The sequence below is a fragment of the Chaetomium tenue genome, assembly GCF_020726465.1.
Source record: "Chaetomium tenue strain MPI-SDFR-AT-0079 chromosome Unknown F5144scaffold_4, whole genome shotgun sequence".
Taxonomy (NCBI): domain Eukaryota; kingdom Fungi; phylum Ascomycota; class Sordariomycetes; order Sordariales; family Chaetomiaceae; genus Chaetomium; species Chaetomium tenue.
The window spans coordinates 304,662-329,122 of NW_027117332.1; the positions used below are offsets into that span (position 1 = coordinate 304,662).

Here is a 24,461-nt window from a genome sequence, read left to right on the forward strand (position 1 = left end):
ATGCCAGTCGACCAACCGAGCGAGCTGAGACAGCAATCTTGACGAGATCTGCGAACTTGCATTCGACTATTGAGATCCCTCTGATCCCCCTCCCGTGTCGCCGTGGGGGTCGACTGACTCGCCTCTGGAGCCCGTTGGAGGTTCGAGACAAATACGGCGATTGCCGGCGGGACCGCGGTGATCTTTGGTCGTTTGACGAATAGTGCGTCCCTTTAGCGAGCTTGGCGTGCAGATCCTTGCGGCAACAGCCCTACCAACTCACTAAGCTCGCCCACAACCACCCGCGCCGGCAGCCGCCACAGTGTGCTTCTTGGGGATCCCATTTCCCGGCTTTCAGGCGTTCAGGGCCGTCGGGGTCTCGGAGCATATGAGAGGCTCGATAGTTGACGCTAACACTGTGTCGAAGTTGATCGTGCGTTCTCGATCCAGTCGGAGTCGGGCGGTGAAGCGTCACACAACAGCATCAGTGTGTTGCTGTCTGTGTGACCCTTCCTGTCTCGATCGGAATGGGGTCCCTTGGTCCCATGATGACCAACACTGCTTGTGTTTCTGACTGTTGGGTCGTCGCGCTGGGCAGACCAGGGCTGCGACCAGACTCGAGACAGATATTTCCCACTCCCTGGTATTTATAGAGGGGCAGTTCTCCATATCCCCCCTTTTTCAGTGAGACATGCCGATGCCGATGACGATGTTAGCCAGTGCCGCTAGAGGGGTAACTGGCTTATCGGAGGTTTTGCTCTCGCCCTTAGTCTTCGTTTTTGGCCCCCGAAAACAGCCCAAGCACGCTGTCAAAATTGCAGTGGCTTGAGTCAGCGTCGACCCAGAGCCCGGGACTTGTCGGAGGGTTCCTCAAAGGCAGCCCCCCCAGGGCTGCAGCCAATCGATGGTGTTCCGCAGAGCGGATCTAGATCGAAGCTTTGGGGATCTCGGGAAGGCGCAGCAACCAGTGTCCAGACCGGGAAAGGTGCCGTCGATCCATCTGATGCCGTTCTGCAGACAGCGGCAACCTGGGGGCTAAACGGGCATGCCAACGGCTGACACAAACAGCAAAGATCGGTAGCTTGTTTCGAGCACCTTCACGGGCCTGCATCTCATCCAGGTCACTTGCCTCCTTTTGTGCTCCCCGCCGAGCAGGGTTCCGCCGAAAACCGTCGGCCCGCGGCCGCGAGCCGTGCACAAGCAGCACAAGTCCCTCCTGCACGGTAGGGTTTCCCCGTCTTCCGGTGCATCTTGCAGTTTGACAGGAGTTACTTGTATATCCTATGCATGCATATGTATCCGGTCATGTTGATCACGGCGCAAGCCTCCGAAGCCCTCCGGGCTTTTCTGTCATCCCAGATCCCTCCTCTCCTTCCCGTCTTTGCCCTCTTTCCTTCTCCTTACCGTGTGTGACTCGTTGCTGCCGTCTGGACCAATCTCCCTTTGTCAGACCATCTCGATTCCCCGTTCACAGCGTAGCACCGACTACGATCCACAGCCAAGATGGTTACTCTCGAGCAGATGCGGACTTCCAACGCCCGGATCGCGGAGTCTCTCCCCGCGGGCATGGTTGCTGTGTTCGTCGGCGGCACTAGCGGTATTGGCGAGGCCACCATGAAATTGTTCGCCAAGCACGCCGTCGAGCCCCGTATCTACTTCGTCGGCCGGTCGGACCGGGCCGCTGTGCGCATCATCAAGGAACTCACGACCATCAACCCCGAGGGCCAGTATCACTTCATCCAAGCCGACCTCTCCCTGTTGCAAAACGTGGACGCCGTCTGCCACGACATCAAGAGCCATGAGGAACTCATCAACCTGCTCTTTCTCACAACCGGCACCATGGTGACAGGCAAAGGTACTACCCGCCCCGAGGAGAAGGATGGACCAGGACGTGAACTGACACACCAACCCAGACACCCCTGAAAACCTCTACTACCCCACGGCAGTAACCTACTACGCCCGGATCCGCCTCATCGCCAACCTCCTCCCCCTCCTGCAAAAAGCCCCCTCCCTCCGGCGCGTCGTCTCCGTCTTCGGCGGCACCAAAGAAGGCCCCGTCTGCGTCGGCGACCTCCAGGGGCGCTCCCTCGCCCTCCCCCCCCGCATCACCAAAGGCACCACCACCACCAAAGAAACCACCAAAATCACCAAACCCTCCCCCCCCACCTCCCCCAACAACACCACCAACAAACCCAAACCCAACCCGGCGCACCTCCTCCAACTCCGCGCGCACACCTCCTCCATGATGACGCTCGCCCTCGAATCCCTCGCCCTCGAGGCCCCCGACGTCAGCTTCGTGCACGCCTTCCCCGGCTTCGTGCGCTCGCACGCGGGGCGCGAGGTGCGCGCGGCGTCGGCGGTGGGTTTGGTGCAGGTCGTGCTGAATAGGGTGGTCGGGCCGATGGTGACCGTGCCGGTGGCGGAGGCGGGCGAGAGGCAGTTGTTTGTGGCGACGAGTGGGCGGTTTCCGGCGAGGTGTGGCTGGGGCCCGTTGCTGCCGGTGGTGGATGGGAGTGGGAGGATGGGGAGTGCGAGTAGTAATGTGTCGGTGACGGCGGGGGTGGGGTTGGTGGAAGGGGAGGGGGTTGCGGTTGCGAGGGGGAGTGATGGGCAGGTGGGGGGTGGGGTGTATTCGGTGAGTTTTGATGCGGAGCCGCAGAGTGTGAAGGTGGAGGAGGCGGTGCAGCAGTTGAGGGATGAGGATCTGGTGCGGAAGTTGTGGTTGCATACTGTGGGGGAGTTTGTGAGGGTGACGGGGACGGAGTTTGTGTAATGGTTTTGACGGGGTGGGTTGACGAGATCATGATTTGGTTTAGCTCGGCTAGGGATGGGACTGGGAAACGGACGGCTTCCCTAGAACTCGTTCATTGGTTTCTTTCCTTGCATGTCAGTGGGGTTTATTTTGGGATTCGGCGCTGCTGGGTCAGGTACTCTGGATCCCGTGTAGTTTTGCGAAGAGTTGTTTGATAGTCCGGCTTTCTTTCTCCAATCTACTTCACACAGGGAGTAGTTATTCGATGACGGTGGTTTCGTCTGGCTGTCTCTGCAGGAAATTCTTTCAGTCTTACGTTGCTGCCAGTACCTCGAGGCCGTCAGGCGTATAAGCCAGTTCAACATACCAATTCGGAGTCTTCAAATCCATCTCCTTTCCGTCCAAGTCAACCACAAGATGAGGCTGTTGTTACAGGCGTATCGCGGAGGCAGGCGGCTCGATTCCTCAAATGTGGCTGCGCTCAGTGTATTGTATGTACACATTAATTATACCTCACCGCCCTCTGGGTGTAGGATAATGAAAAGACGGACACTCTGACTGCGGAAACGGAACGAGATTGTCCAACAGCTAAATGAACACAATTACTCCAACGTTAAGCTCAATGGTTCAGCACCTTACAACAGTTTCCTAGATAGACCTGGCTTTTCTGACTTTGGCTTTATCCTCAACTCACTTTCCCTTTCTCGGTGGACTTTCGCTCAGCCTAACTCCACTTATCTGGTCGAGTTCAGTTTCATTTTTATCTCGATGGCCTTTTCCGGCTTCACCGTTCTCGTTGATGACCGCAAGCGAGCCCTGAGGTGCCCCAAAGTTGGCGAGTATGTCGAACCGAGGTCCGGATTGTGGTCAGCGGCAATCCGAGTGTTCCCTGTTGCAAAATGTCGGCTTCTCGGCGATTTCCCATTGTTGTCCTAGTGGGGTTAAGTTATGATATATGCAGCACCTGATATCGGAGGAGGAACTTTGGAGCTGGGAGCAACGATGTGGGACCTGGAAGGTTGCAGTGCAAGAATCTATTGATAGCTCAAGCGAAGTCAAATCAGGCTTTGGCGATCACGGTTAGGGGATATTCTCGGCGCCGAGCCGGCTGCTTACGCCCCTGAGCGCCGCAGACCGACGCATTTTGTAGGGGGTGAAAACACTCCGACTCGCCAAGAAATCATCAAGCCAGATGCGGCCAATCTGTTGTGCCGCCATCACCTGCATGCGGCGGGCTTAGTGCTACGTCAGTGGCTGATGGCAGCTTGACTTTTGGAGTTCTGCATGCCCCAAGGACTTCGATGGAACCCCAAGTTTAGGTATGACAGCAACACTGACTCCATCTGCTGAGGGCATGTGTTGTCCGGCCAGGGAGGCGAGATCGAGATGGTCAGCATCAGGTGTGTTAAAACTTGTTGCTGTCGCTCAGTTTCTCCTCCAGCTCATTTGTTACCTCGGCTCGCCATCAATTTCCTCTTGTACATACATGCCTTTCGTTCATTCTCTCATCCGGTCTCCTTTCCACGGTTGACGAACGGCCAGGATGCCTTGAGGACCCCTGCGATTGTATTCTCTCCTTTTTCTGTCCTTCCCCTTATTGCAGCGTTCTTGTCTTGATACCCCTTCCTTTTTCGTCATGGATACCCCTACCTCACATCAGGAGGTGGAACTCCTAGGACTCCTCGGAAGGGTGGCAGGGTTGATTTGCTTCTTTCCAATCTGCTTAGTCTTCGGCTCATATGCATTCATGGCGCGTATCCGGACGGGGCCCAACACGTTCCTAGTCTTTACGTCTATTAGCAGTATACTGGGTTGCATCGCGTGTATTGTCGGCAGCGACGGTGTCCGGCAGGGGGTATCAAGCCCCTTATGTCTAAGTCAACACTTTCTGCTAGATGTGTAAGTGTTACTCTCGGCCCCATTACACTCCACGCTAACCATCCCAAACCAGGTTTGCGTTGTCATGCCCTTTGTGGTCCCTAGCACTGGCAATCCACATGCTACTCACCTTAAGTAGAGGCTCAAGACAAGTCCGACTTCGACAGTTGGGTTGGGCATACTGCGTTGTCTGTTACGGGGGGCCGCTGGCTCTTGCACTCACGCACTTGCATGTGAAGAGACCAAATGATGCTGCACCGCATAGCGATATTGAGGTATGTCTACTCTATTGAACAGTGGATTAGGTCTTTTCTCACCATCCTCTAGGGTTGGTGCTGGGAGGTTCCTGGGCAGGAGATGCTGCAGGTTTACATCCCCGTCTGGGGGTGCATTGGCGCCTCACTTATCATATACCTTGGGGCAGTCGTACGCATTATTAGGAGAACCCGTTACAACACTGAGAAGTGGCAACGCTCTCTTTCTGCTCGGTGCTCAATGAGCTCAACAGGCCCTGTCACAAGAAACGCAGTCACATCCAGAGTAAGTAGTTCACATCCTCTAGGTAAAGGCCCACATTGACACCTTGCAAGGACTCGGTTCTCTCACTTAGCGACTGGCCCCTTTCTCCGAGTTCTGGGGGTGTCTTTTTCGGCGCACAATGCGCTGAAGCGAAAGCAAGTGGCCGTCCTCGCCCTGTCACCTATCCATCACCCACATATATGCCGTCAACTTTGGCGACAGACATTTGGCTCCATAGTGCCTTTGCCGCTTGTCCCCGGCCGGCCCCTACACCGCCACCGCCCAAGGGGCTTTCCGTGAGGAATATGTCGTGGCATGCTAGAGCCGAGGACCAATATTTATGGACCGGCCTCATGTTGGCGGGATCGTTGCTCGTCACATGGCTACCAGGGACGATTAGCCTTGGCTGGAAACTAACTCATCCGGAGTTGCCTACCCCATTAGGATTCCGCGTTGTGGTTGCGATAATGCTTCCGCTCCAGGGGTTGTGGGTTGCTGGAATATTCTTGGCCTTGAACTGGAAAGAGATTCGCCGGGGCACAATCAGGCCGCCTTCGCGTACTACAATTAGTGGCCTGCTAGAAGAGCCGCTGCTCCGGCTCCGTGGAAACTCGGTGTCGTCAAGAGGAACGGATCACGATGTGGAAAAGGCCAAGAAGGACTTGAAGGTGGCAATACCGTGGAACCGCCAAACGAAGAGCGATGATTGGGATTTTGTCGATATTGGGATACCTTCACGGACGAACACAGTCACACGGCCGAGGCCGAACAGTGAACCGGTAATCTCGCCGCTGCTCCCCAGTCCAGCGATTAGGCAGAATGGCCTGTGGTAAAACAAGAAATAGGTTGAACAATACGCCGAAAGCAAATATTTACAAGGGCAGTGTGTCGTGGGACACGTAGTGACCAGTTGTTACCGGAAGTTTAAGCCATCTATTGTCTATTGAGATGTTGACCCCTTCCCCCACTTGACATATCCTCCGTGTAAACCAAAACATGCTCTCTCCTGACTCCGTCCGTTCTCCTAAGATGTGCCGTCAAGCTTAAAGCCAAACTGTAACCCGCCATCCCCGTTCTATCATCTATCACTAAAAAGAAATACCAACGGCCCCAAATCAAGCCGCCAAAAAAGCAATACCAAGAGCGGAAATCACAAAAGAACTAACTAAAGCCCCAGACCTAAATCTCCCAACCCCCATCCCACATCCGATCCCTCCCCTCCCCTCTCCTCCCCTCTCCTGTCTTCGATCCTCCCTACCAAACAGTCTTCTCCCTCGAATAATACCGATACCGGTACGAGTAGCCACGATCATAGTGCCATAGCTCCACCAGTCTCGCCTTTCTCACACACCGGTCACACTCGCCCTCGTAGGTGTGGCCCCGCTCGCTGAGTATGAAGTGGCTGTAGGAGCGGTCGCAGGATAGGAGGCGGGTGCGGCGGGGGTGGCCGCATTGGTAGTAGTCTGTGTATTTGTGGCACATCGTACGGCCTTTCGAAGGGTTGCGCGGTGTTTTTGGGGTTGGGTGTGTTCGTGTTGTTTTGAAGTGAGTTTGGTTTTTGTTGATGTGTTGGATCTGGTTTGGAGTTTGGAATCTGAAGATTCAGAGCTTTGGAGAGAGGATAAAGGACAATTGCCAGAGTTCAGAAGAGATGGGAGACGTGCTGGCTTTATACTTTTGGGGGGGGCAGAGAAGCTTCAGACCTGCTTGAGTCATGCTCTCCGAGTTGCCATCGCCATGGTCACCGGTCTGCGGCCGATGTGCCACAGATGGTTTCACCGATCTCGGTCAAGCAAAAACAGAGACACTCATGACTAGAAAGGAACATGCAGGCGGTGTCTGGATTTAGTCCTACAAAGCCTACATGTAGGTAGCCGAAAAAACCAGCCCGATCTCATTTTGGTTTCCTGGCTGAGCTTAGCGGTGGCCTCACACAACATTTAATCTCACAGGTATGACAAGGCTTTTCTCATCCCGTGGCCAAAATAGTCCTAGAATTGAATAAGGCTGTCGGCTGCAAACATCGAAAAATTCAAGGCTGGCTCGCACTCGTTTAGGGTGCTCAGCTGAGTGGGATGCCCTATCCGAAGGAAGCAGCCGAGGCTGAGACAAAACGCTTTTCACGTTTTCGTACCTGCGTTAGCGAGATGGGAAGATCATTCTGCCATTGGCGGGAAGTTACCAACAATCCAAACATGTGCTGCACACATGGTACCGGAGCAGAGGTTGGAGCACCGCCACGATTTGACAGGAGAGAGGGCGCGTGTCGACATCAGCTGTGCCTCACACCACCGCCCTGCCACTGCCGGCTATCTTGCCAAGAGTAGTATGTAGGTACTAATTTGGTCTTTTGTTTCTCTTATATTCTTCTTTGCATAGTTGGTTGCTCTGAAGACCTAGCTTAAAAACCAGAATGACTAACTTGAGTCTGTCAGCCGACCTCTATCCTTCGGTGAGCAAGGTGTGGCGGCCTGGAGCTTGGCCAACCGGCCATTGGTTTGTGGAAGGTGTCGCATGAATTTGCAAGGCCGCTGATAACAGGTATCTAAGTCCGAAAGGCCATGTGGCTAGGCTCACAACTCGTCCCATCTTTGAAGCCAAGGAAAAGGGGCAAGGCAATAAAGGGCAGTGAATTGACATCACCAAAAGCTTACCCACAAAACAGGACAGATCTCACAATAAATACAATAATTTGTTGGCGGTAGCTATGGTATTAATGGTTGATGGTAGCGTTCACAACTGAACCGGATGCGGTCTGGTGTTGCTAGAATTCAAGTCACTTTTACCATCCAAAAGCCAGCGAAAACGGCAAACTGTAAACAGTGGACTTGGTTTACCCCCTTCATTTTCCCAGTGGAATGTAAAAGCGGGATAGAGAGCCTATTTCATCTCATCCCTCACCACTTTCGAAAGTACTCAAAAGTTACACACAACCGGTGCTGTGCTACGCCGTCGGGCAAAAGAATCATGAATTCCGTCCGTTCTCTACTTGGCTTTGTGAGAGCTGGCACAAGCTAGATTCCCTAAAACCTCTCTGCCAGTTACTTTTGAGTCTGGTTTCACAGCGATCTCGTTCCAACCGACTCCAACTTCATCACTTGCCATGAGATCGCGCACCCGACTTCCCCGATTACATTTTATGACCACGGCAGGACAGACCAGCTGGAGGACATCTGGAGTCAATACTCGATAGCCGTTGACAGGACTCCAAACCACGCAGTCATTGCCAATGAGCCCTTCTCTTAGGAGGGGAGCGAAATACCTCATTCTCGTTCCCCTTCTTACTTTGGTCTTCATCCACATTAACCACCGCAATCACAGCCGACCTCCTGCAGAATTAACCCGACCTATTGTGCCTACCATCCTCGGTGCGCCCGGTCACCGACCAAGCCATCATGAGCCGACCGATTGGTGGATCGAGTTCTTCACGCGACTGACGACGACCTACGTCAATGTGCCTCCAGTCGCTGTCAAAGGGGCGGCGACTGGTCGTAACTGGCGACCCGACATCGACTCCCCGAGGCCTGAGTTACTTCGGCTAACGACCAAGACAGAAGCAAAGTTCCGCCAGTCCCATGCTGCCTTCATTAAGCAGCTGCCCGAGTTTGCGCGCCATCTTCCCTACGAAGTTGGCACTACTGGCATTGTCACGACCGCCGGTGCTTCCAACTTTGGGCAAGCCGTCTCCCTCGTCCTCCTCACGCGACAAACAGGGTCGCAGCTCCCGATACAGATCGTACTCGATTCGACGGCACCATGGGTGGATTTCCTCTGTGCCCACGAAATGCCCCTTCACAACGCGACCTGCCTTTACACCAGCGACATATGGACAAAGCTATACCCGTTCATCACCATCAGATTTCAGCGCTTCCAGTGGAAATCCATTGCCCTTGTCGCCTCGACCTTCCAAAACGTCCTTTTCCTCGATGCCGATTGCTTCCCCGCCCTCAATCCCGATTCCATCTTCGAGAAAGGCGTCGAGCCGTTTACCTCCGCGGGCTTCATCACCTGGCCTGATTTCTGGGCGTCTACTGCCTCGAGCTTATTTTACAAGATAGCAGGCGACGTCGAGGTGCCACCCCTCACGTCCCGGGCTACCTCAGAAAGCGGCGTCATGGTCTACAACAAAGCGCGGCATGCTGACACCTTGCTTCTCGCGGTATACTACAACTACAACGGGCCGGCGCGGTACTATACCATGTTGACGCAACACGGCCCGGGGGAGGGGGACAAGGAAACATTCTTCCAGGCCGCGTTGGTGTTGGACGCGCTGCGGGAAAAGGGGATCTACAACCCACCGACGGAGTGGATGAGACCATGCGTGGGGGTCAAGAAAGGATACTGGGATGTCAAGACCCTGCCACAGGCACACGGTCGAACAGCCAAGGGAAAGAAATGGAGGGGCATGTTCATGCAGCAGATGGACCCAGCGGAGGATTACCGGGCAGTGATGGCCGCCGTCGAAAAGGCAACCGCTGACAACACGCCCTCCCCCAAGACAACCAGCAACCTGAACCACCCTCCCAAAACACCAAGAACCACACCCGACCCAGCAATAGCAACCTACCTCACCAACTCAACCTTCCTCTCCACCAGCGGCAACCTAACCATCACCCCGGACACCTCCCGATTCATGTTCTTCCACCACAACGGCATCAAGCCCGACTTTACACGCCTGCTGGACGCGAGCGTGGGCATGCAAGCGGAGGGGGACGATGGGGAGACGTTGCGGATGTGGGGGGATTCGGACTGGATTGTGGCTAGAACGGGGCGGGATGTTGAGAAGCTGTGGTGGGAGGCGTCGATACGAGTGTACTGCCAGCCGGGGATGGTGAAGTGGTGGGCGGGAGTGTGTAAGGAGATGAGGAGGATTTGGGAGAGGGTTTATGAGTAGGGGTGACCGACGGGTAGTGTTGTTACTTTACTGTATGGTGAATTCCAGGGTTCTCCGACTGTGATGTGAAAGGAATGAAGCAACGTGAGTAATACTCTAGGAGGGACTGCTGTACAACAACATACACAACGTTATACGCCCACCCACACCCTCCTCCTACACCTATCCCCCTTGACCGTCTGTCTAATACCCCCTCTCCCGATCCACCAAATTCACCAACGCCTCCCCCCTCCCCAGCCTCTCCAAATTCCCCTCCAAAATCCTCAACACCCTCTCAAAATACCTCGTCGACGCCCCCGACACATGCGGCGTCACAATCACATTCCGCATCCCCCACAACACATGCCCCTCCGGCAACGGCTCCGGATCCGTGACATCCAGCGCCGCCCCCCTGACCAACCCCCCCTCCAACGCCTCCACCAACGCCTCCGTATCCACCACCTCCCCCCGCGCCACATTCGCCACGAACGTCCTCCCCTTCTTCCCCTCCCCCTCCCCAACACCCCCCAGAACAGCAAACTCCGCCCTCCCCACCAACGCCCTCGACCGTCCCGTCAACGGCGCCGCCACCACCAACAAATCCAGCCCCGACCCCAGGAAGGCATGCAGATCCTGGGTCTCAGCGCCCGAGAACCATTTCGCCGGCAGCGTGCCGTCGGGGTCGCCCAGGCCGGGCGGGGCCCAGGAGCGGTCGCGGCGGGAGTCGGGGGTCGGGCGTGCGTGGAGCGTGTACGCGTGCACGCGCATGCCGAGCGCCGTGGCGACGCGCGCGGTTTGGCGCCCGATGCTGCCGTAGCCGAGGATGCCTCTGGAGGAGGGGGTGGGGGTGTTAGTGGGATGGTGATGGAGAGGAGTCGGCGGCGGGGGGGGGGGTGTACGTACATGGTTTTGTTGGCGGAGTCTTCAATGGTTTCCATGCCGCTGGTGTCCCAGCAGCCTTGTTTCTGGCGTTCGAGGTATTGCGGGACTGAATGGGAGTTAGCAGACACGGGATATGTAGTAACTGAGGGGGCAACTGTACGGTGACGCTCAAACGCGAGGTAAGTGCTGATAATCCATTCCGATATCTGCGGTCTACGGATAGCGTCAGCAACCAATCCCTTATCTCCGTCCCCCTCTTTAGCCAACCCACCCGTGCACGCCATTAGCGGTGCAAAACGCCGCCTTGGTATCCTTGAACATGGGCTTGTCGAGCACATGGTTTACCCCCGCACTCATCAGCTGCACGTATTGCAACTTAGGAGCCTCTTCTGGAGTCGGCAGGGTACTGAACGTCATCAAAATGGTCACATCATCCCATGTCCCGGCCGGGAGGGTGATCAGTGGGAGCGGCGTCGAGGTCCAGCGCTGCACATGGTACACGACCTGCAAATCGGGGAATGCGGAGGCTAGCTTCTCGACGAACCCATCAGGGGCAGGCCAGGGGGCGATGACGAGGAGTTTGTGCCCCTGGAGGGTCTTGTTGCTCTCCGTCTTGACCAACATGGTTGTCTCTCGTGGCTGACTTTGTCCTACTTTGTGTGCAATGCAGGGCGGTGACACGGTGAGGGACGGTGAGGCGGGGGCCTCGGACTTTTGTACCACGATTCCACTCCGTCGTAACATTGCTGACTCAAGATTTCAGGGGTGAGGTGGAGAGCACGCGACGCGATACTGCGGGGTCTTGACACAAGAGAGCGTAAGCTGCGAACGAACAAGGGAAGGGAAGGATTCTGATTGCATTTATGTCGATAAAGAGACGCTAAACTGCTGCGCTGGCTATCCGGTGTTGACAAGGTAGTATTTCCTCAAACGATATCTCGCAATCCCTGTCGTCTATACTGTGCTTCCTCATGTCTGACGTCTCCTACCTGGCTTACGCTTGTTGCTCCCCGTGCTTTGGAATATCTTCGACTTGTGAAGCCTGACTTGAACGCCACTGCCACTCCTGTTCTCGATGGTGTGGTGAAATCGTATGGGTGCGTCCGGTGGCGACTCGGCGTTCTCAACGCAGTCGTACCGCTGCATTATTCGGATGATGATATAGGCGGCCTTGATTCGCGCCAGTTGCTCTGTGATTCGGTCAGTGACTGAGACATTCACTATTGCTAGAAGTGGCTTTGCTTACGTCCTAGGCACTGCCGAACTCCTCCCCCAAAAGGCACAAACTCGAAGCCAAACTTGCGTTTTCCGTTCTCTCTCCATCTGTCCGGTCTAAACTGGTCCGGGTCAGAATCCCATAGATCCGGCCGCTGGCCTAGGGCGTACGTCGGGATCAAGATCTGGGTCCCTTTGGGAACAAATATGGGATGACCCCCAGTGTCGCCGCCCCCACGTGGAAGGACTGTGTCGCGGAGCGAGATACGGTCGTTCAGAGGCACAACGGGCGCCATGCGGAGGGTCTCGTTTATTACGGCGTTCATGTACGGCAAGGAGTCGCGAACCTCCCTGAACCCGATGCCGCTCGGCCGCCCCGGCCAGTACGGACCGAAATTGGAATGTACTTCATGGCGGAGCGCTTTCCAGACGTCGGGATGGCGAGCTAGGAAATAAATGATCCAGCCGAGAAGTGCAGCGGTCGTATCCCGGCCGGCGCTGAGGACATTCAGAGTTTGGCTGCGCAACTCTACCGGATCCGACGTCACCTTGGCGAGCTCGTGGAGGAGGACGTAGCGATCGGTAGCGCTCTGGTGCTGTAGCCCTGCCAAGTACTTGTCTCCCTGCGCGAGACGAAGTTGCACAAACCACTCGGCGTACTTGTGGATGGCTGCGCAGTGTTTATTGAACTGCTTGACCGGCAACAACCAACGGTATTTCCACAACGCGCCGCGCGTCTCGATCCAGGCTTTCCCGGCGTCCATGTGCATCCCGATAGTCTCGCGGTCTGGAGGCGCATGCCCGGGAAGTTCGGGAAGCTCCATGCGTTCTGAGGGATCCTGGGAGTGTACCGAGTAACCGTAGAGCATCTCGGACATGACGTCGAGAGTTAGGTGGTAGAACAGTGGCTGCAAATCAAAAGCATGTGTCCACCCATCAGTGCTGGAATCGTCGTGGTGCCGGTCGATGGCGGCAAAGAGGGCCTGGACATGGCGCTCGTACAAATCCAAGTCGTTGATCTGGTCCATGGCAAACTGCGGCCGAACAAGGGCACGAGAGTGCTTCTAGTCGTCGCCGCGCGATGTGAAAATTCCTTGACCGAGCATTGGTTTCCAGCTGGCAGTGCGGTATTCGCTGACGTCCCAGTCAGAGGCCGTTTTAGCGAGAACGGTTTGGATATTCTCAGGATCCCGGGATACGAGAAGGTTGTATCCAGACATGGGCACAAGGACGGTGTGCACGTGCTTCCCCATCTCACTGTCGATGGCCTCGATCACATGCTGGGGCCCTCTATCGTTTCGGTTTGCCCTGAGACCCTCAAGTAACCAGCCAAAGCCTAGGAAGCCTTTCTTGCGCATCCTCGGAGCCGGACGACATCCTAGACGGGCTAACGCTTCCGGCCTGAGGCGCCTCGGCGAGGTTGGATAGCGGTAGAAGCGGAGAAATATCCAAATGGACAGCCAGGTTACTGCGAAGATGGCCAAGAACATCGTTCCGACGGCGGTGTCACAAGTCCTATCGGTTCGTAGAGAGGCACAGAGAAGCAGGGAACCTGACAGGACTTTGGTCAGTCGTCAGCGCATGCATGCACATCTTCGCCGGGCTTTAACTTTGCCCCCGCTGAACGGACAGATGGAAACGAGACTTACGTTGGCCGACTTGGAGGGAATAACCGCGCCCGGGCTAAAAATTGAGTGGTAGAAGGTATTGAGCGGCGGCGCATCACAGATCCCTGGGGGCGGCTTGATCGACTGAAGTAAGCCGGGAAACGACCTCAACACCGGGCAAGACCTCCATTTTTGTGGGTGAAGCAGGTGCCTGGGCTTAGTTCTGGTTGGGCGTTGCCTTCTGTGGCCAATTGGTAGGTACCAAAGATAGGGCAGTGCTGACACGAGAGAGTGAGTGTTTCCTGCGTCGTCAATTGTCCGGGGAAGGAGCTATTAAAAGGGAAAAGAAAACCTTCGACCCATTGAGTTTTGGATTTAGAAGGGAAATCGTACTTTCCTGACCACCACCGCACCGTAGCACTAAGAAAGAGCTTGAGGAAAGACCTACCCAGACACCCGATTAAGATTACCTATTTAACCCTCCTCTTCTCTCCTTTCGACAAACACCCACCGAACATCCAGATCCTTCAATCCCCCTTAATATTTACCCTTTCATCTTCCGTTATATTTATCACTCTTTCAAGATGTCACCAGCGAATAGCCATTACGCCCTTCTCATCTGGCTCATAGCGCTCTTTTCGCTCGTCGACCCATCTTTCTTGCCCCTCAGGGTCCCCTCGAACTACTCTGGTGAAGCACAGAAGTTGGCAGACCCGGAATATGGCCCCATTCCAGGCCAGTCGGACCTCTACAGCAGCTACTGGGGTACCGAGAGACCTTTCCCTAGCAACATCAGGGATCCCATCTTCCCAACCGAGGATGGCCCACCCGGCGAAGACGACTTCGTGTGGCAAAACCTCCTGGCAGCCGAATGGATCATCTTCGACTTTTATCAGCAAGGCATCGAGCGCTTCACTGACGAGGACTTCAAGAAGATAGGCATGCCCGACAACACGCGCCATCGCCTGTTGGAGATTCGCAACAACGAGGCTGGCCATCTCCGCATCTTCCAGAACCAAATCTCGCCGACATCGATCAAGCCAGGGCCCTGCGAATACATGTTTCCACTCACGGACCCCTTGTCCTATCTCACTTTCATGACCGTGATCGAGATATCAAGCATGGCATTCCTGACTGGACTCGTTCAAATGGCCGAAAACGAGTGGAACCAGGGCTTAATTGCGGGCATCTCGCAAACCGAAGCTCGGCATGAGGCTTGGGTTTTGATCGACATTTGGAAGATGAACCCCTTTGCAGGGCCGGCGGACACCGTATTTCCGTACGCCAACCAGATCCTCTACAGCACCCATGGTCTCGTTGTCCCCGGCAGCTGCCCGCCCGAAAACCCCGAGTATCCATATCCCCTCCAGCGTCTACCAGCCTTGTTCGCGACCCCCGATACAAAGAGCCTTGCGCCCGGCGCAACCATCACTCTGGCCTTCACCGAGGCCGACAACCAGCCCGTGTTTGACCCCGACACACAGTACTATGCCGTCTTCACCCACTGCGTCAACAACATCAGCGTCCCCATCGACACCAAGGGCTTCCCAGAGCGCCCGATCACGGTCACCATCCCGGCCGCCTTTGAGACCAAGGGCGTCATTGTTGCTTTGATTGCAGACCAGCCCGGCGCGCCCGTCATGGAGTCTGTCGTGGCCGGGCCTGCGGTCATCTTGGAGCAGCCGGTGGAGTTGGGACCTGCGCTGGTGCGGGGAGCCGGGGGAACGGCAAACTGAGGTGATTTGGGAGACCGCTGCCCAAGCTGGTGTGGTTTTCGGCATACACGCCTATGTTTTTGTTTTTGGCTTCAAGCGCTGGCTGTGTCTTTGGGGTTCGTTGTGGTGTAATCGTGAAGGCCATTGTCGTGTCGGTGGCGAGGAGGCGCCTTGTTTGCTGGAAAAAGGGGGGGGGGGGGGTTGGAAAACAACCCAAGGCGGGATCCTGGGTCGACAAAGCGATTGTTTCTCGGCGTACAGCGACTAGTGCGCTCAATACAAGACTTTTAGAGCCGTAATAATAATAGTAATAATAGTAATACAATGGTAGAATATTCGTGGTTGTTTCCTCCGAGAAAAACAATTCCTAGACGTCTTCTCTTACGTATAAAACTAGTTCTCCCTCTGCCGCGCTTGAACCCCCTTCCCAGATCCCAAACTCGCCACAACCTGTTTAAAAGCCGGTCCTTGATCCAACCATTGTCGCCATGTCTTCTCCTAAAGAGCATCCGCTCGCATGCGCCGAAGTCGTCCGCCCGCTTGTCGGCTCGCAAAGCATTTCTGAAGAGGATTTGCTCGAGCTTGGCAGGACGAGCAAGGCCATCTCCAAACTGGTCTTGCAGGAATCCATGCGCTACAAGATTAAGAACATTCCCTTCAAAGACCCAGACAACCCAATCCATCAAGCCATCACGGCCGACCGCCCCAACCTCCTCCAGGAGGCTCTCGACCTAGGCGAGTTTGAACCCCGCGAACAAGCCATGACCTCCCCAAACGGCCGTCGCCTGATGGACGAGACCGCGCACGACCTCTTCGAACTGTGCGTCAACGCCAACGCCCACCGCTGCCTCGTCCACCTGTTCAAACTCGGCGACACCCAAGGCCACCCCTACCGCTACGACCGCTCACGGCTGTTCAAAACCGCGCGCCAAGTCGTCATCGACAAGCGCCAAGTCCAATGTCTCGTCTACCTGCACCACAACGACGACAACAACAACCCAGTGCTCAGGCCTTGTTAAGCTTAACTGCACGGAACTGGGTTCCAGTCAATTAAAATACTTCATCTATTACCGAGTTACCACTGCTGACGCCTTCCCAGGGATCAATGACAACTTGTAGCAACCTATATTTGGTAAACCATGAATTGAACACCCTTGAGTTTCCATGAATGGGATCAGCTAGATGCTGTTGATGACGATCAATACCTGTGATTATAGCCAGACATACTACACAAACAGGTCCTGCGGATGTAACAAATCCAGTATTATCATGCCCATGCCATTGTGTCTTCAGAATTTCATGAAATCAATGATTGCAAAGACCTCCGCTTGCGGCTGTCTGTCTCGTTACTGTAGTCACATCCCACGAATAACGACCGCATTCTCTTCCGGAATTCCTGCCCATTCCAGCAGCTTGCGCTGTGCCGAGACAAACGCCTCGATAAACTCCTTGCTTCCCGGCATAGGCGGTCCCTTTTGCTTAGCCATGACATTCGTCATGTGCGAAATCCCCTTGGCATACTCCGCCTCCGCGCCGAACACACCACTGGCCTGATCAGCAGCCGCGATAAAATACCCGACCGTCACGTTGTGGATATCACTGGACGGGGGGAATTTCTTGTCCATGAACGCGGACGAGTCCGGCGGCAGGCTCGCTGCGACAATAAGAATGGTAATGACGTCCATCATGTCGTTGACCCACTCGCGCCCTCTCCTCCGGCTACTAAGAAGTTGCGCCTTGAGAGCGTTACGCAGGGCGGGGACGGGCTGGCCTTTTCCGAGATACAGCATGGCCAGCGAAAGGCGAGCAGAGGGTAGTGGTTCCATGTGTTCCGGCCAGCTCTTGCCGGGGGGGAATGCGTTTACGGTAATTGTGCGTAGCCTAGTTTCGATGGCGGCAGGGTCTTCATAATCGGGGAAAACGCCGGGGTATTTGGCGGCTTTGACGGCAGCGCCGATGAGCTGGACGATATCCTGCTGGTATTGTGGGAGGGTCGAGAGCTTTTCGGTCCCTCCGAGTAGGGATGAGCACTCTTTACGTTCGGCTTTGCATCGATTGCCTGTTTGACTCCCGGTTAGCGACCTATGAGGATGAGGGGAAAATAGGGGTCACGCGACGACTTACAGGAGCAGTCGAAGAAGTACTCGTGCTGGAGGAAAGCCTTGCGTGCAGTCAAGGTGAGAGCCGGATCGACATAGCAAATGGTGATTTCTTCCCCAGCGGCAATCGGTTTAATCGAGCGAACACGAAGCTGGTTCTTTTCGAAATAGACAAACGCGTTTGGGTCGCAGGAGTGGTTGATCATGGCTGTGGCCACATCAAACGCGTATCCGACGGGCTTCTTCGACGATGCAGTGACGACCGGTACGCAGTTGATACGCATCTGTTTCCAGGTCAGACTTGGTCACCACTCGCGATTCAAGATTAAACGTACCGTTGGGAGGAGCCGCCACGGAACCACAATCTGTACTTTTTTCCCAGCTGCCTCACAAACTGCCGACGCAATATCGTACATAACTTGAGAACGCTCGGGGTCCTTGCTGTATTCATGGAAGTGGTTCTCGAGGCACGAGACGCTGCGCATCAATTCGTGCGAGAGGAAGCGGCGTGGTTGATAGAACACCAGGCGGTGGGTGAATAGCGTTTGGGCGGTCATATTTGGCGTCTTCTGAAGTATTTTGCATTCATCTTTGTGGTACATAGACCAAGCCAACTTTTGGCATTCCTGGTAACCCCCATGGTTGGCTCTTGTTTACGAGGGTTCAGGGGCCGGCCGAAACGTACCTTTGAACAGTACCTGGCAACCTTGCATCTCGAGCAGGCTTTTGTTTCTTCATTGGCTTTGGAAGGGCCGCCTAGAACTTCCTGCGTATTCTTCAGGCAATAGGAGCAAAAAGAAGGGTTGTCGGCAGTAATATTATCCATGGTGGGGAGGACGTGGTAAATCTCGTGGCCCTCGGGAATTGCGGCGCTGGTAAACAGGCCGGAGCCCTTGCAGATGGTAGACGATCGAATCTCCAGCGGGAAGCTCGACACGAGGCGATTGAGGTTCCATTTGCAGAGTTTCTCGTCGTCGTGGATGCACTCTCGTCGCGATGGCTCGAGGTCATCGTCAATAAACGGGCGAGCGCCGCTGTTATTGCTAGCGTTGACTGTCATCTTGGCGATTTCCTATGCAGCCGTCGATTAATTGAGCGGGTTGGTGGCAAAGATCGCGAACCAGTCTTGTGGTTTTGGGGTGTGGTGGAAAGGCAAGTCGCTCGCTCGAAATTGAACTGCCACAAATGTAACAAATTTTGGCCTGTGCTCAGGCATGTGAAGAGCTTGGAAGAGGGTCGAGAAGGGACGGAAGGAAGGATGGAGAGTTCCGTCCGCAAGGAATTTTGAGTCTGTTCACACTACCTGAACAAACCTAATTTGGGAACTGGTTTCTTTCGAGGTGATTGAATGAATTTATGCTTATTCATCGAGGTACGTGACTATTAACACAACAACAGCAGCAGATGGCAGCGTTTGTTGTTTACTACAAGGAAAGATGTCATAGACCGCTATAATCACATCAGACAGTCCCACAATATGCCCTCTCTAACCGCTGAAATCAATCATCGCCCATAGCATACTTGACCCAAAACGCCGCCACATCCCGCGGTGCCGCGGCGAGCCTAAACAACTCCTCTTCCACCACCGCACCATCATTTTCCCCATGACCCTCCCTCACAACAATAAGATCTAATTTCCTCGGCTCAGCCGCATTCGGCCTCATCCCCGCCAAACGACACTCCACCACCCTCAAACTCCTCTCCCCAAAATCAATCATCAAGAAGCTGCTGCTCCCGCCGCCGCAGTGAAGCAACCCCACCTCCTTCTCCCTCTCCCCACTCTGCCCATCACTATAAGGGAACGAACAAAACCCATCCCCACACCCCCCCAACCCATCCCTCAGCGCACGCAACCCCCCGTCCGCCGCCACAAACCGATCCACGTCCCGCAGCAAACCCGCCAGCCGAGGAACCGGCGAAACCTGGCACTCAATCCCATCGAGTTGCTGTTGCCGTTGCCGCCACCACAGCGGCGCGGCCATGGGACCAGGAGTCATCTGGAGGGCTGCTGCTAGCGCGCGGCACAGCTCGGCGAGCATCATGCGTAATAGAGCGGTCTGTGTTGCCGTCGTCGGAGGGGGGGTAGAAGTAGAAGGAAAAGCGGAAGCGGGAACGGGGGGTGGGCGAGGAAGGAGGGGAGGGGGGACGGACATGGCTTGCAGGAATGCCCAAGCGGCGCGGGGTGAGGTGGAGTAATCGGCTTTGGTGAGGGCTGTGAGGAGGGAGGTTAGGAGGTGGACTGTGAAGGGGTTGGGGGTGTCGTTGTCGTTTTCGTTGTCGCTGTCGTTGTTGTTGTCTTCATGAACGTCGTCATAATCGGAATCGAAGTCGGGGTCGGGGTCGGGGAAGAGCAGGCAGAGGTGCGTGAACTGCTCTTCGAGGGAGCCGCGGAGGTTGGGTTGTGGCGGGGAGTGTGTTGTCCACGGGTCGCTGAGGGTCCAGAATTGGGTTGTTGTTGATTGTGTGATGGTGATGGAGGAAGCTTCTGGGGCGGCGCCAAGGTGGTTAAGGAAGCGCGTTAGGAGCGGGTTGTCATAGGGGGTGGCCTGGTCGATATCAAATAGCCTGCCAAGGACGTCTGCGGCACCGGCCCCGAGATGGGAGAGAGGTTGTATCAAAGCCTGTGACTTCTCGGCTGGCAAGACGGGCGGAACTTGGGTAACTCCCGGCGGTGTGGAGTCCGGTGCTTCCTGTTTAATGTATGGAAGCGGGGAGCTTGTGCGAGGAGGAAGGGCGTGATCCCGTGGGGCTGTCGTCAGGGCTGGGCCTGCTGAGTAGAAAAACTGCCCCGACGGCGCTCGTGGTGACAGCGGTGTGATGGGTGCCGCAGCCAGCGACGCTATCTGAGCGTCCTTTGTGCGTATAAGGCCCTGTAGTCGCAAACTTTCGGCTCTGGCCGCTTCAGCTTCAGCCTCTCGCTGTTGCACCAAGCTTTGGAGTCCCAGGTTGTTAGACTTCAACCCTTCCACTTCCTCGTCCCTTTCTTTAACCAAGCTCTCCATCCTGCGGTTGTCTGCCGAGGCCTTCTCGAAGCTCAAATCCCGTTTGCGGACGGTATCTTCTAACCAGAGCTTCTCAGCGCCCGTCTTCCTGCGCTCCTCCTGCAGCTCGCACACACTGGCTTCGAGTCGTGCGTGTTCCGCTTCACGATCCTCCTTATCGCTCTTCAGCCGGCGCAACTCCACCTCCGTCTCAGCCGCTGCCGATTTCAAATCGCGGACCTCCTCGCTTAGATCCTTCTTACCGCAAGTAAGCTTGAAGTTGGTCGTTTTGCAATCATCCAGCTCTTTGCGCAACGACTCTTCCCGTTCTGCGGACTGGTCCAGCTCGCCCACCATGCGGTCAACCTCATCGCCGATGGCGTCGTAGACATCGTTCAGCCGGTCCAACTGCTCCTGGATCCTCAGCACCGCGCGCGGGATGGGGTGCGTGGGTGAATAGCCGCTGTTAGTCGCGATAGACTTGATGTTCTGCACATGGGCGAAGATGCTCTGGGCGGTGGATACGAAGGTCCTCTCGAGGTTTCCCAGTGAGTTGGAGTCGGGGTCGTTGTCGGATCCCGTCTCAGATTCAGGCGGCATGTGGGATTTACCGCGGATATTCAAATCAGACTCGATCAGATACCCACCCAGGTGGAGCGGTTTGGACTCGCGGGCATCATCATCACCACGGAACCGGTCAGCCTGGGGCGACACTGAGCGTGGCCGGCGCGCCCACTCGGTGTCGTCCTGCCATCTCGGAGGTCCCTCTCGACGTAATTTCTTCTTAGGATGGCCCCTAGGTGATGTCGGGGGTGGTCTATAGAAGTCGCCACCCCTACTGTGTCTCTCCATCCCGGACAAACTTTATGCGGCGCAGAGGCGTTGCGCAGCGTCGAATTGAAGTTGAATTAAGGCTTGTCGCATGTGTGGGTCGACGCGTTGAACCATTGACGCCCAAGGAATTAGTTCTTGTGGCGACTCGAGAGTGGGGTTCTCTCACTGGGGTTGGTCGAATCCAAGGAAGCGTGGATGCAAAGGAACGGTAAACAAGCGAGGCGGTGAATCCTCGGACGGAGTTTGTTCAACCTGCAACCACATCACATCACCATCACGGTCACGATGCTTCCAAACAGTTCACGCCAATGCACCTACAAACCACATGTCCTAGATGCTTTCCATATTTTGTCATCCTTTCAGAAATTAGCTACCTTGGCCAAAAGAAACCATGCCCAGCGCCCTTGCGAGAACTTCACCTGGGTGTCCCAATCATCTAACAACTTCCCAACACCTCGAATCTACAGGAAAAGGATTTCGACCGCCCCTTTTTTAACCCGACCCACCCTCCCTCATTCACATGCATAGGTCGTGACAGCGCCAACAGGGAGCGTGGTGGTCGTCTCAAACGTCCCCGGCGGCCCGTAGCCCGCCAGCGCAGTGCTGACCACGAGGGAGCAACCACCGCAGTTGACAGTCGACGTAGTTGTCGTGAAGCTCGCATAGGTCGTTGCCGTTTTGCCAGCGGAGCGCACCGGCTGAACGACCAGCGTGGTCGGGCATGCCGCGGGGTGAACACCGTCCTCCGGACTACGCACCGCCTTGGCTCCGGATTCGGCGCTGGGGGTCGTGGTGGCGGGCGCGTCCACCTCGGTGCGCTTCGCGACCCCGGCGGATTGTTGGCATATGGTGCTCCAGTACGTGCTTGGGATCCCCGCCCTCAATGTCGCGTTGATGCTCTGGTTGGGGCAATAATAGTAGTCTCTGGAAACATAGACGCTGCTGCACCCGTTGCAGTTTATTTGTTGATACAGGACCGTGGTGGAAGGGTACATGGTCGACGTTCCGTCCCAGGAGCACGGATATCCGAACGTCTCGGACAGCGTCGTCGTGCATGCTTGGCCGGGCCATGGGTGGAGAATAACTGTGTCCGCTGGCGACGCATTAGGGTCACCAATGTTGAGGGCTTCGCGGCGGTCAAGAACCGGCTCCACCGCCGCGCCGTTGCCGGCTCTCAGCTCTATCGCCGGCGCCACTGTCGGCGTCGATGGTCCATGGCCGGCTGGTGACCCGCCTGTGACGGTGGTTGATATTGCCAAGTGGAAGGGTTCGCTTCTGTCTGCGCGGCGCGCCGGGGAACTGGAGACAGGCACCAGGGCCGTTGAAAGAAGGAAAAGCGTAAGCAGTTCCATGGCGAGCGAACGAGGGACCAATGTTGGAGGTTGAGTCGGCGTCAAACGAGGAGTCAGCTTGTCCGATGCTGGGTTTCGGGTGAGCCGCGTTTAAATTGAGCCGTGGAGGGAGTGGAGTGAGGGTTCACGTCAGCCCGGGGTTCTTATGAGCCGATCAGCCCCAGACAAGTTCACGGTTCTCGATCAGGCATGTATTTCCGGGTCAGAAGACAGTTTAAAAGAACAAGATGCGTCGTAGTGTCCGCTTGGCAACCGGATAACGGCGAAAAGAGAGTTCTTGGATGCTGCAGCGGTTTATGCAACGCACCTCAGATGGGGGCAGTATTGCGTTGCCAGTGCGACGTCAACGGTGTCGGCGTCCAGTGAGACTCGGGGCATGGTGAGAAATCCTGGGTGGCGGGCCTGGAGGCAGCACGTTGTGCGGTACGCTAAGCCTTGTGTGGATGTCAAGGGAGACAAGCTTCTGGACCGATGGATTGACGTCGCGCTGGACCGGATTCTTGGAGCTGGGCAACCTCCCTCAGTTCGGTGAGACACACGAATCAATTTTTGGAAACCAAGGTAGCGCGAATTCCGGGCCCGGGGCCACGAATTTATTGCCCCATCAAGCTGCGAGGCTTGCCCGTTAGAAATGCTATCCCAGCAATGCGGTAGAGAAAGAACAAGTTTTCAGTCACCCCAGTCACCCAATTGCCCAAAGCCGCCCGGCTGAAGGAATAACAGGCGTCGCATTGTAATATTCTGGCAAGGTGGCCGAGACAAGATAACAAACTCCGGCAAGTGAGCCAAGGAGACCGTCTCGACGATTGGGTGGATAAATGGCACGAAAACCGTGTCGGGCCAGTTCTGACGCGCCTAATGCCGAGAATTACTTCCATTGGAATTGCCTCCGCGGTGCTCCAAATCGGGGGGGTCGTCCCGTGCGCCACTCCCACTCCGGTCGAGTCGAATCCAGAAAAGAAAGTGTTCAACCAGACTTCACCGAGGTGCGTTCACGGCGTGGACGTGGAAAGTTCCAGGATTGGCCGAATTACATAGGCTCTTGCTGCAGACACATGTCTCCATCGTTGATTGAAGACAACTGACAGACAATTTCTCCTGATGGTTCCGGGTTGAAATGAAAGCTGGTAAAGACCTGAATCAAGAAGGGGCTGGGTGGGTGTGACCCCTGGAATTAATCACCCCACCGCGGGAGTTCAAGGTCGCCAAAAATAGAAAGAGCCACCCGCACCTGAAAAACTCGTCCACTGCAGGTTCGGCGTTCACAGGTGCCCTTGCATTCCAACTCCGAAGCCTCTCATTTTGAGCTCTATTTTCACTTCCACACAGATAAAGAAAGCCCGGGTTGGAACCCACTCTTGCCAGTGCAAGCCGCATTGGGGCTGAACGCCATCGGCGACACCTTCCTCTCTCGTCGCGGGGCAGCTTGCGGCCCCCAAAACCTGGTTTGGCCCACGGAAGGAAGTCAAGTGGCCCTCGCCAAACTGGGACCGTTGTGTGCTGCAACGGCCATGCAGGAGAGGAGGTCGCCGAGCCGTGGTTGGTTCGGGCTGATTCCGCCCTCCGCCGGCAAACCCGTCAAACCTCATCCCGACGACACGGAGTTCCGTCCACGGTCACCACGGTACTTTCGCGTCCACACAAATGTAGTGTGCTCGGAAAAATAAGGTGTTTCCAAGGTTTAAGGCCAAGTCCCTCAATCCTTTAAGAGTTAAGGTGGCGATGCAGATGAGTTATTGTACCAGTCAGGCAGCCTACAGTGGTGGGTTCAATCA

At 55.7% G+C, this 24,461-nt stretch overlaps 10 protein-coding genes across 10 annotated transcripts; 5 read left to right on the plus strand and 5 right to left on the minus strand.

Annotated features, from left to right (window-relative positions):
• The first annotated feature begins 1,344 nt into the window (after nucleotides 1–1,344).
• On the plus strand, nucleotides 1,345–2,792 carry F5144DRAFT_214994 (uncharacterized protein). The gene is made up of 2 exons (XM_066783083.1): nucleotides 1,345–1,834; nucleotides 1,893–2,792. Exons 1-2 carry the CDS (start codon nucleotides 1,483–1,485, stop codon nucleotides 2,750–2,752), a joined length of 1,212 nt encoding a protein of 403 aa, XP_066642455.1. The 5' UTR covers nucleotides 1,345–1,482; the 3' UTR covers nucleotides 2,753–2,792.
• Nucleotides 2,793–4,600: 1,808 nt separating this feature from the next.
• Nucleotides 4,601–5,961, plus strand: F5144DRAFT_490165 (uncharacterized protein; the record flags this gene model as incomplete). Its single annotated transcript, XM_066785778.1, has 4 exons — nucleotides 4,601–4,630; nucleotides 4,777–4,884; nucleotides 4,937–5,149; nucleotides 5,200–5,961. 4 exons carry the CDS (start codon nucleotides 4,601–4,603, stop codon nucleotides 5,959–5,961), a joined length of 1,113 nt encoding a protein of 370 aa, XP_066642456.1.
• A 1,375-nt stretch (nucleotides 5,962–7,336) lies between these two features.
• On the plus strand, nucleotides 7,337–10,022 carry F5144DRAFT_620447 (mannosyltransferase putative-domain-containing protein; the record flags this gene model as incomplete). Its single annotated transcript, XM_066792021.1, has 3 exons — nucleotides 7,337–7,458; nucleotides 8,194–8,347; nucleotides 8,724–10,022. The coding sequence occupies 3 exons, from the start codon at nucleotides 7,337–7,339 to the stop codon at nucleotides 10,020–10,022; spliced, it is 1,575 nt and encodes a 524-aa protein (XP_066642457.1).
• A 183-nt stretch (nucleotides 10,023–10,205) lies between these two features.
• F5144DRAFT_490612 (uncharacterized protein) lies at nucleotides 10,206–11,507 on the minus strand (the record flags this gene model as incomplete). Its single annotated transcript, XM_066785806.1, has 4 exons — nucleotides 10,206–10,830; nucleotides 10,905–10,989; nucleotides 11,044–11,096; nucleotides 11,155–11,507. 4 exons carry the CDS (start codon nucleotides 11,505–11,507, stop codon nucleotides 10,206–10,208), a joined length of 1,116 nt encoding a protein of 371 aa, XP_066642458.1.
• Nucleotides 11,508–11,852: 345 nt separating this feature from the next.
• Nucleotides 11,853–13,922, minus strand: F5144DRAFT_531908 (cytochrome P450; the record flags this gene model as incomplete). The annotated part of the gene is made up of 4 exons (XM_066786953.1): nucleotides 13,748–13,922; nucleotides 13,238–13,659; nucleotides 12,130–13,132; nucleotides 11,853–12,073 (listed from the first exon to the last, which is right to left on the minus strand). The coding sequence occupies exons 2-4, from the start codon at nucleotides 13,586–13,588 to the stop codon at nucleotides 11,853–11,855; spliced, it is 1,575 nt and encodes a 524-aa protein (XP_066642459.1). The 5' UTR covers nucleotides 13,589–13,659; nucleotides 13,748–13,922.
• Nucleotides 13,923–14,289: 367 nt separating this feature from the next.
• Nucleotides 14,290–15,441, plus strand: F5144DRAFT_629356 (ferritin-like domain-containing protein; the record flags this gene model as incomplete). Its single annotated transcript, XM_066792376.1, has 1 exon — nucleotides 14,290–15,441. One exon carries the CDS (start codon nucleotides 14,290–14,292, stop codon nucleotides 15,439–15,441), a length of 1,152 nt encoding a protein of 383 aa, XP_066642460.1.
• Nucleotides 15,442–15,908: 467 nt separating this feature from the next.
• Nucleotides 15,909–16,474, plus strand: F5144DRAFT_490827 (uncharacterized protein; the record flags this gene model as incomplete). Its single annotated transcript, XM_066785821.1, has 2 exons — nucleotides 15,909–16,240; nucleotides 16,303–16,474. 2 exons carry the CDS (start codon nucleotides 15,909–15,911, stop codon nucleotides 16,472–16,474), a joined length of 504 nt encoding a protein of 167 aa, XP_066642461.1.
• A 301-nt stretch (nucleotides 16,475–16,775) lies between these two features.
• F5144DRAFT_592358 (uncharacterized protein) lies at nucleotides 16,776–18,579 on the minus strand (the record flags this gene model as incomplete). Its single annotated transcript, XM_066790358.1, has 4 exons — nucleotides 16,776–17,479; nucleotides 17,545–17,671; nucleotides 17,851–17,913; nucleotides 18,205–18,579. The coding sequence occupies 4 exons, from the start codon at nucleotides 18,577–18,579 to the stop codon at nucleotides 16,776–16,778; spliced, it is 1,269 nt and encodes a 422-aa protein (XP_066642462.1).
• A 280-nt stretch (nucleotides 18,580–18,859) lies between these two features.
• Nucleotides 18,860–21,590, minus strand: F5144DRAFT_215078 (uncharacterized protein). The gene has a single exon (XM_066783084.1). It carries the CDS (start codon nucleotides 21,350–21,352, stop codon nucleotides 19,019–19,021), a length of 2,334 nt encoding a protein of 777 aa, XP_066642463.1. The 5' UTR covers nucleotides 21,353–21,590; the 3' UTR covers nucleotides 18,860–19,018.
• Nucleotides 21,591–21,795: 205 nt separating this feature from the next.
• Nucleotides 21,796–22,686, minus strand: F5144DRAFT_592360 (uncharacterized protein; the record flags this gene model as incomplete). The annotated part of the gene is made up of 2 exons (XM_066790359.1): nucleotides 21,796–21,845; nucleotides 21,957–22,686. 2 exons carry the CDS (start codon nucleotides 22,684–22,686, stop codon nucleotides 21,796–21,798), a joined length of 780 nt encoding a protein of 259 aa, XP_066642464.1.
• Nucleotides 22,687–24,461: the final 1,775 nt, after the last annotated feature.

Bases quoted from the DNA above. Each gene is read 5' to 3' on its own strand.
- F5144DRAFT_214994 (XM_066783083.1), top strand. From the start codon at position 1,483: ATGGTTACTCTCGAGCAGATGCGGACTTCCAACGCCCGGATCGCGGAG. The intron at 1,835-1,892 runs GTACTACCCGCC...ACACCAACCCAG, and splicing joins CACCATGGTGACAGGCAAAG to ACACCCCTGAAAACCTCTAC.
- F5144DRAFT_215078 (XM_066783084.1), bottom strand. From the start codon at position 21,352: ATGGAGAGACACAGTAGGGGTGGCGACTTCTATAGACCACCCCCGACA.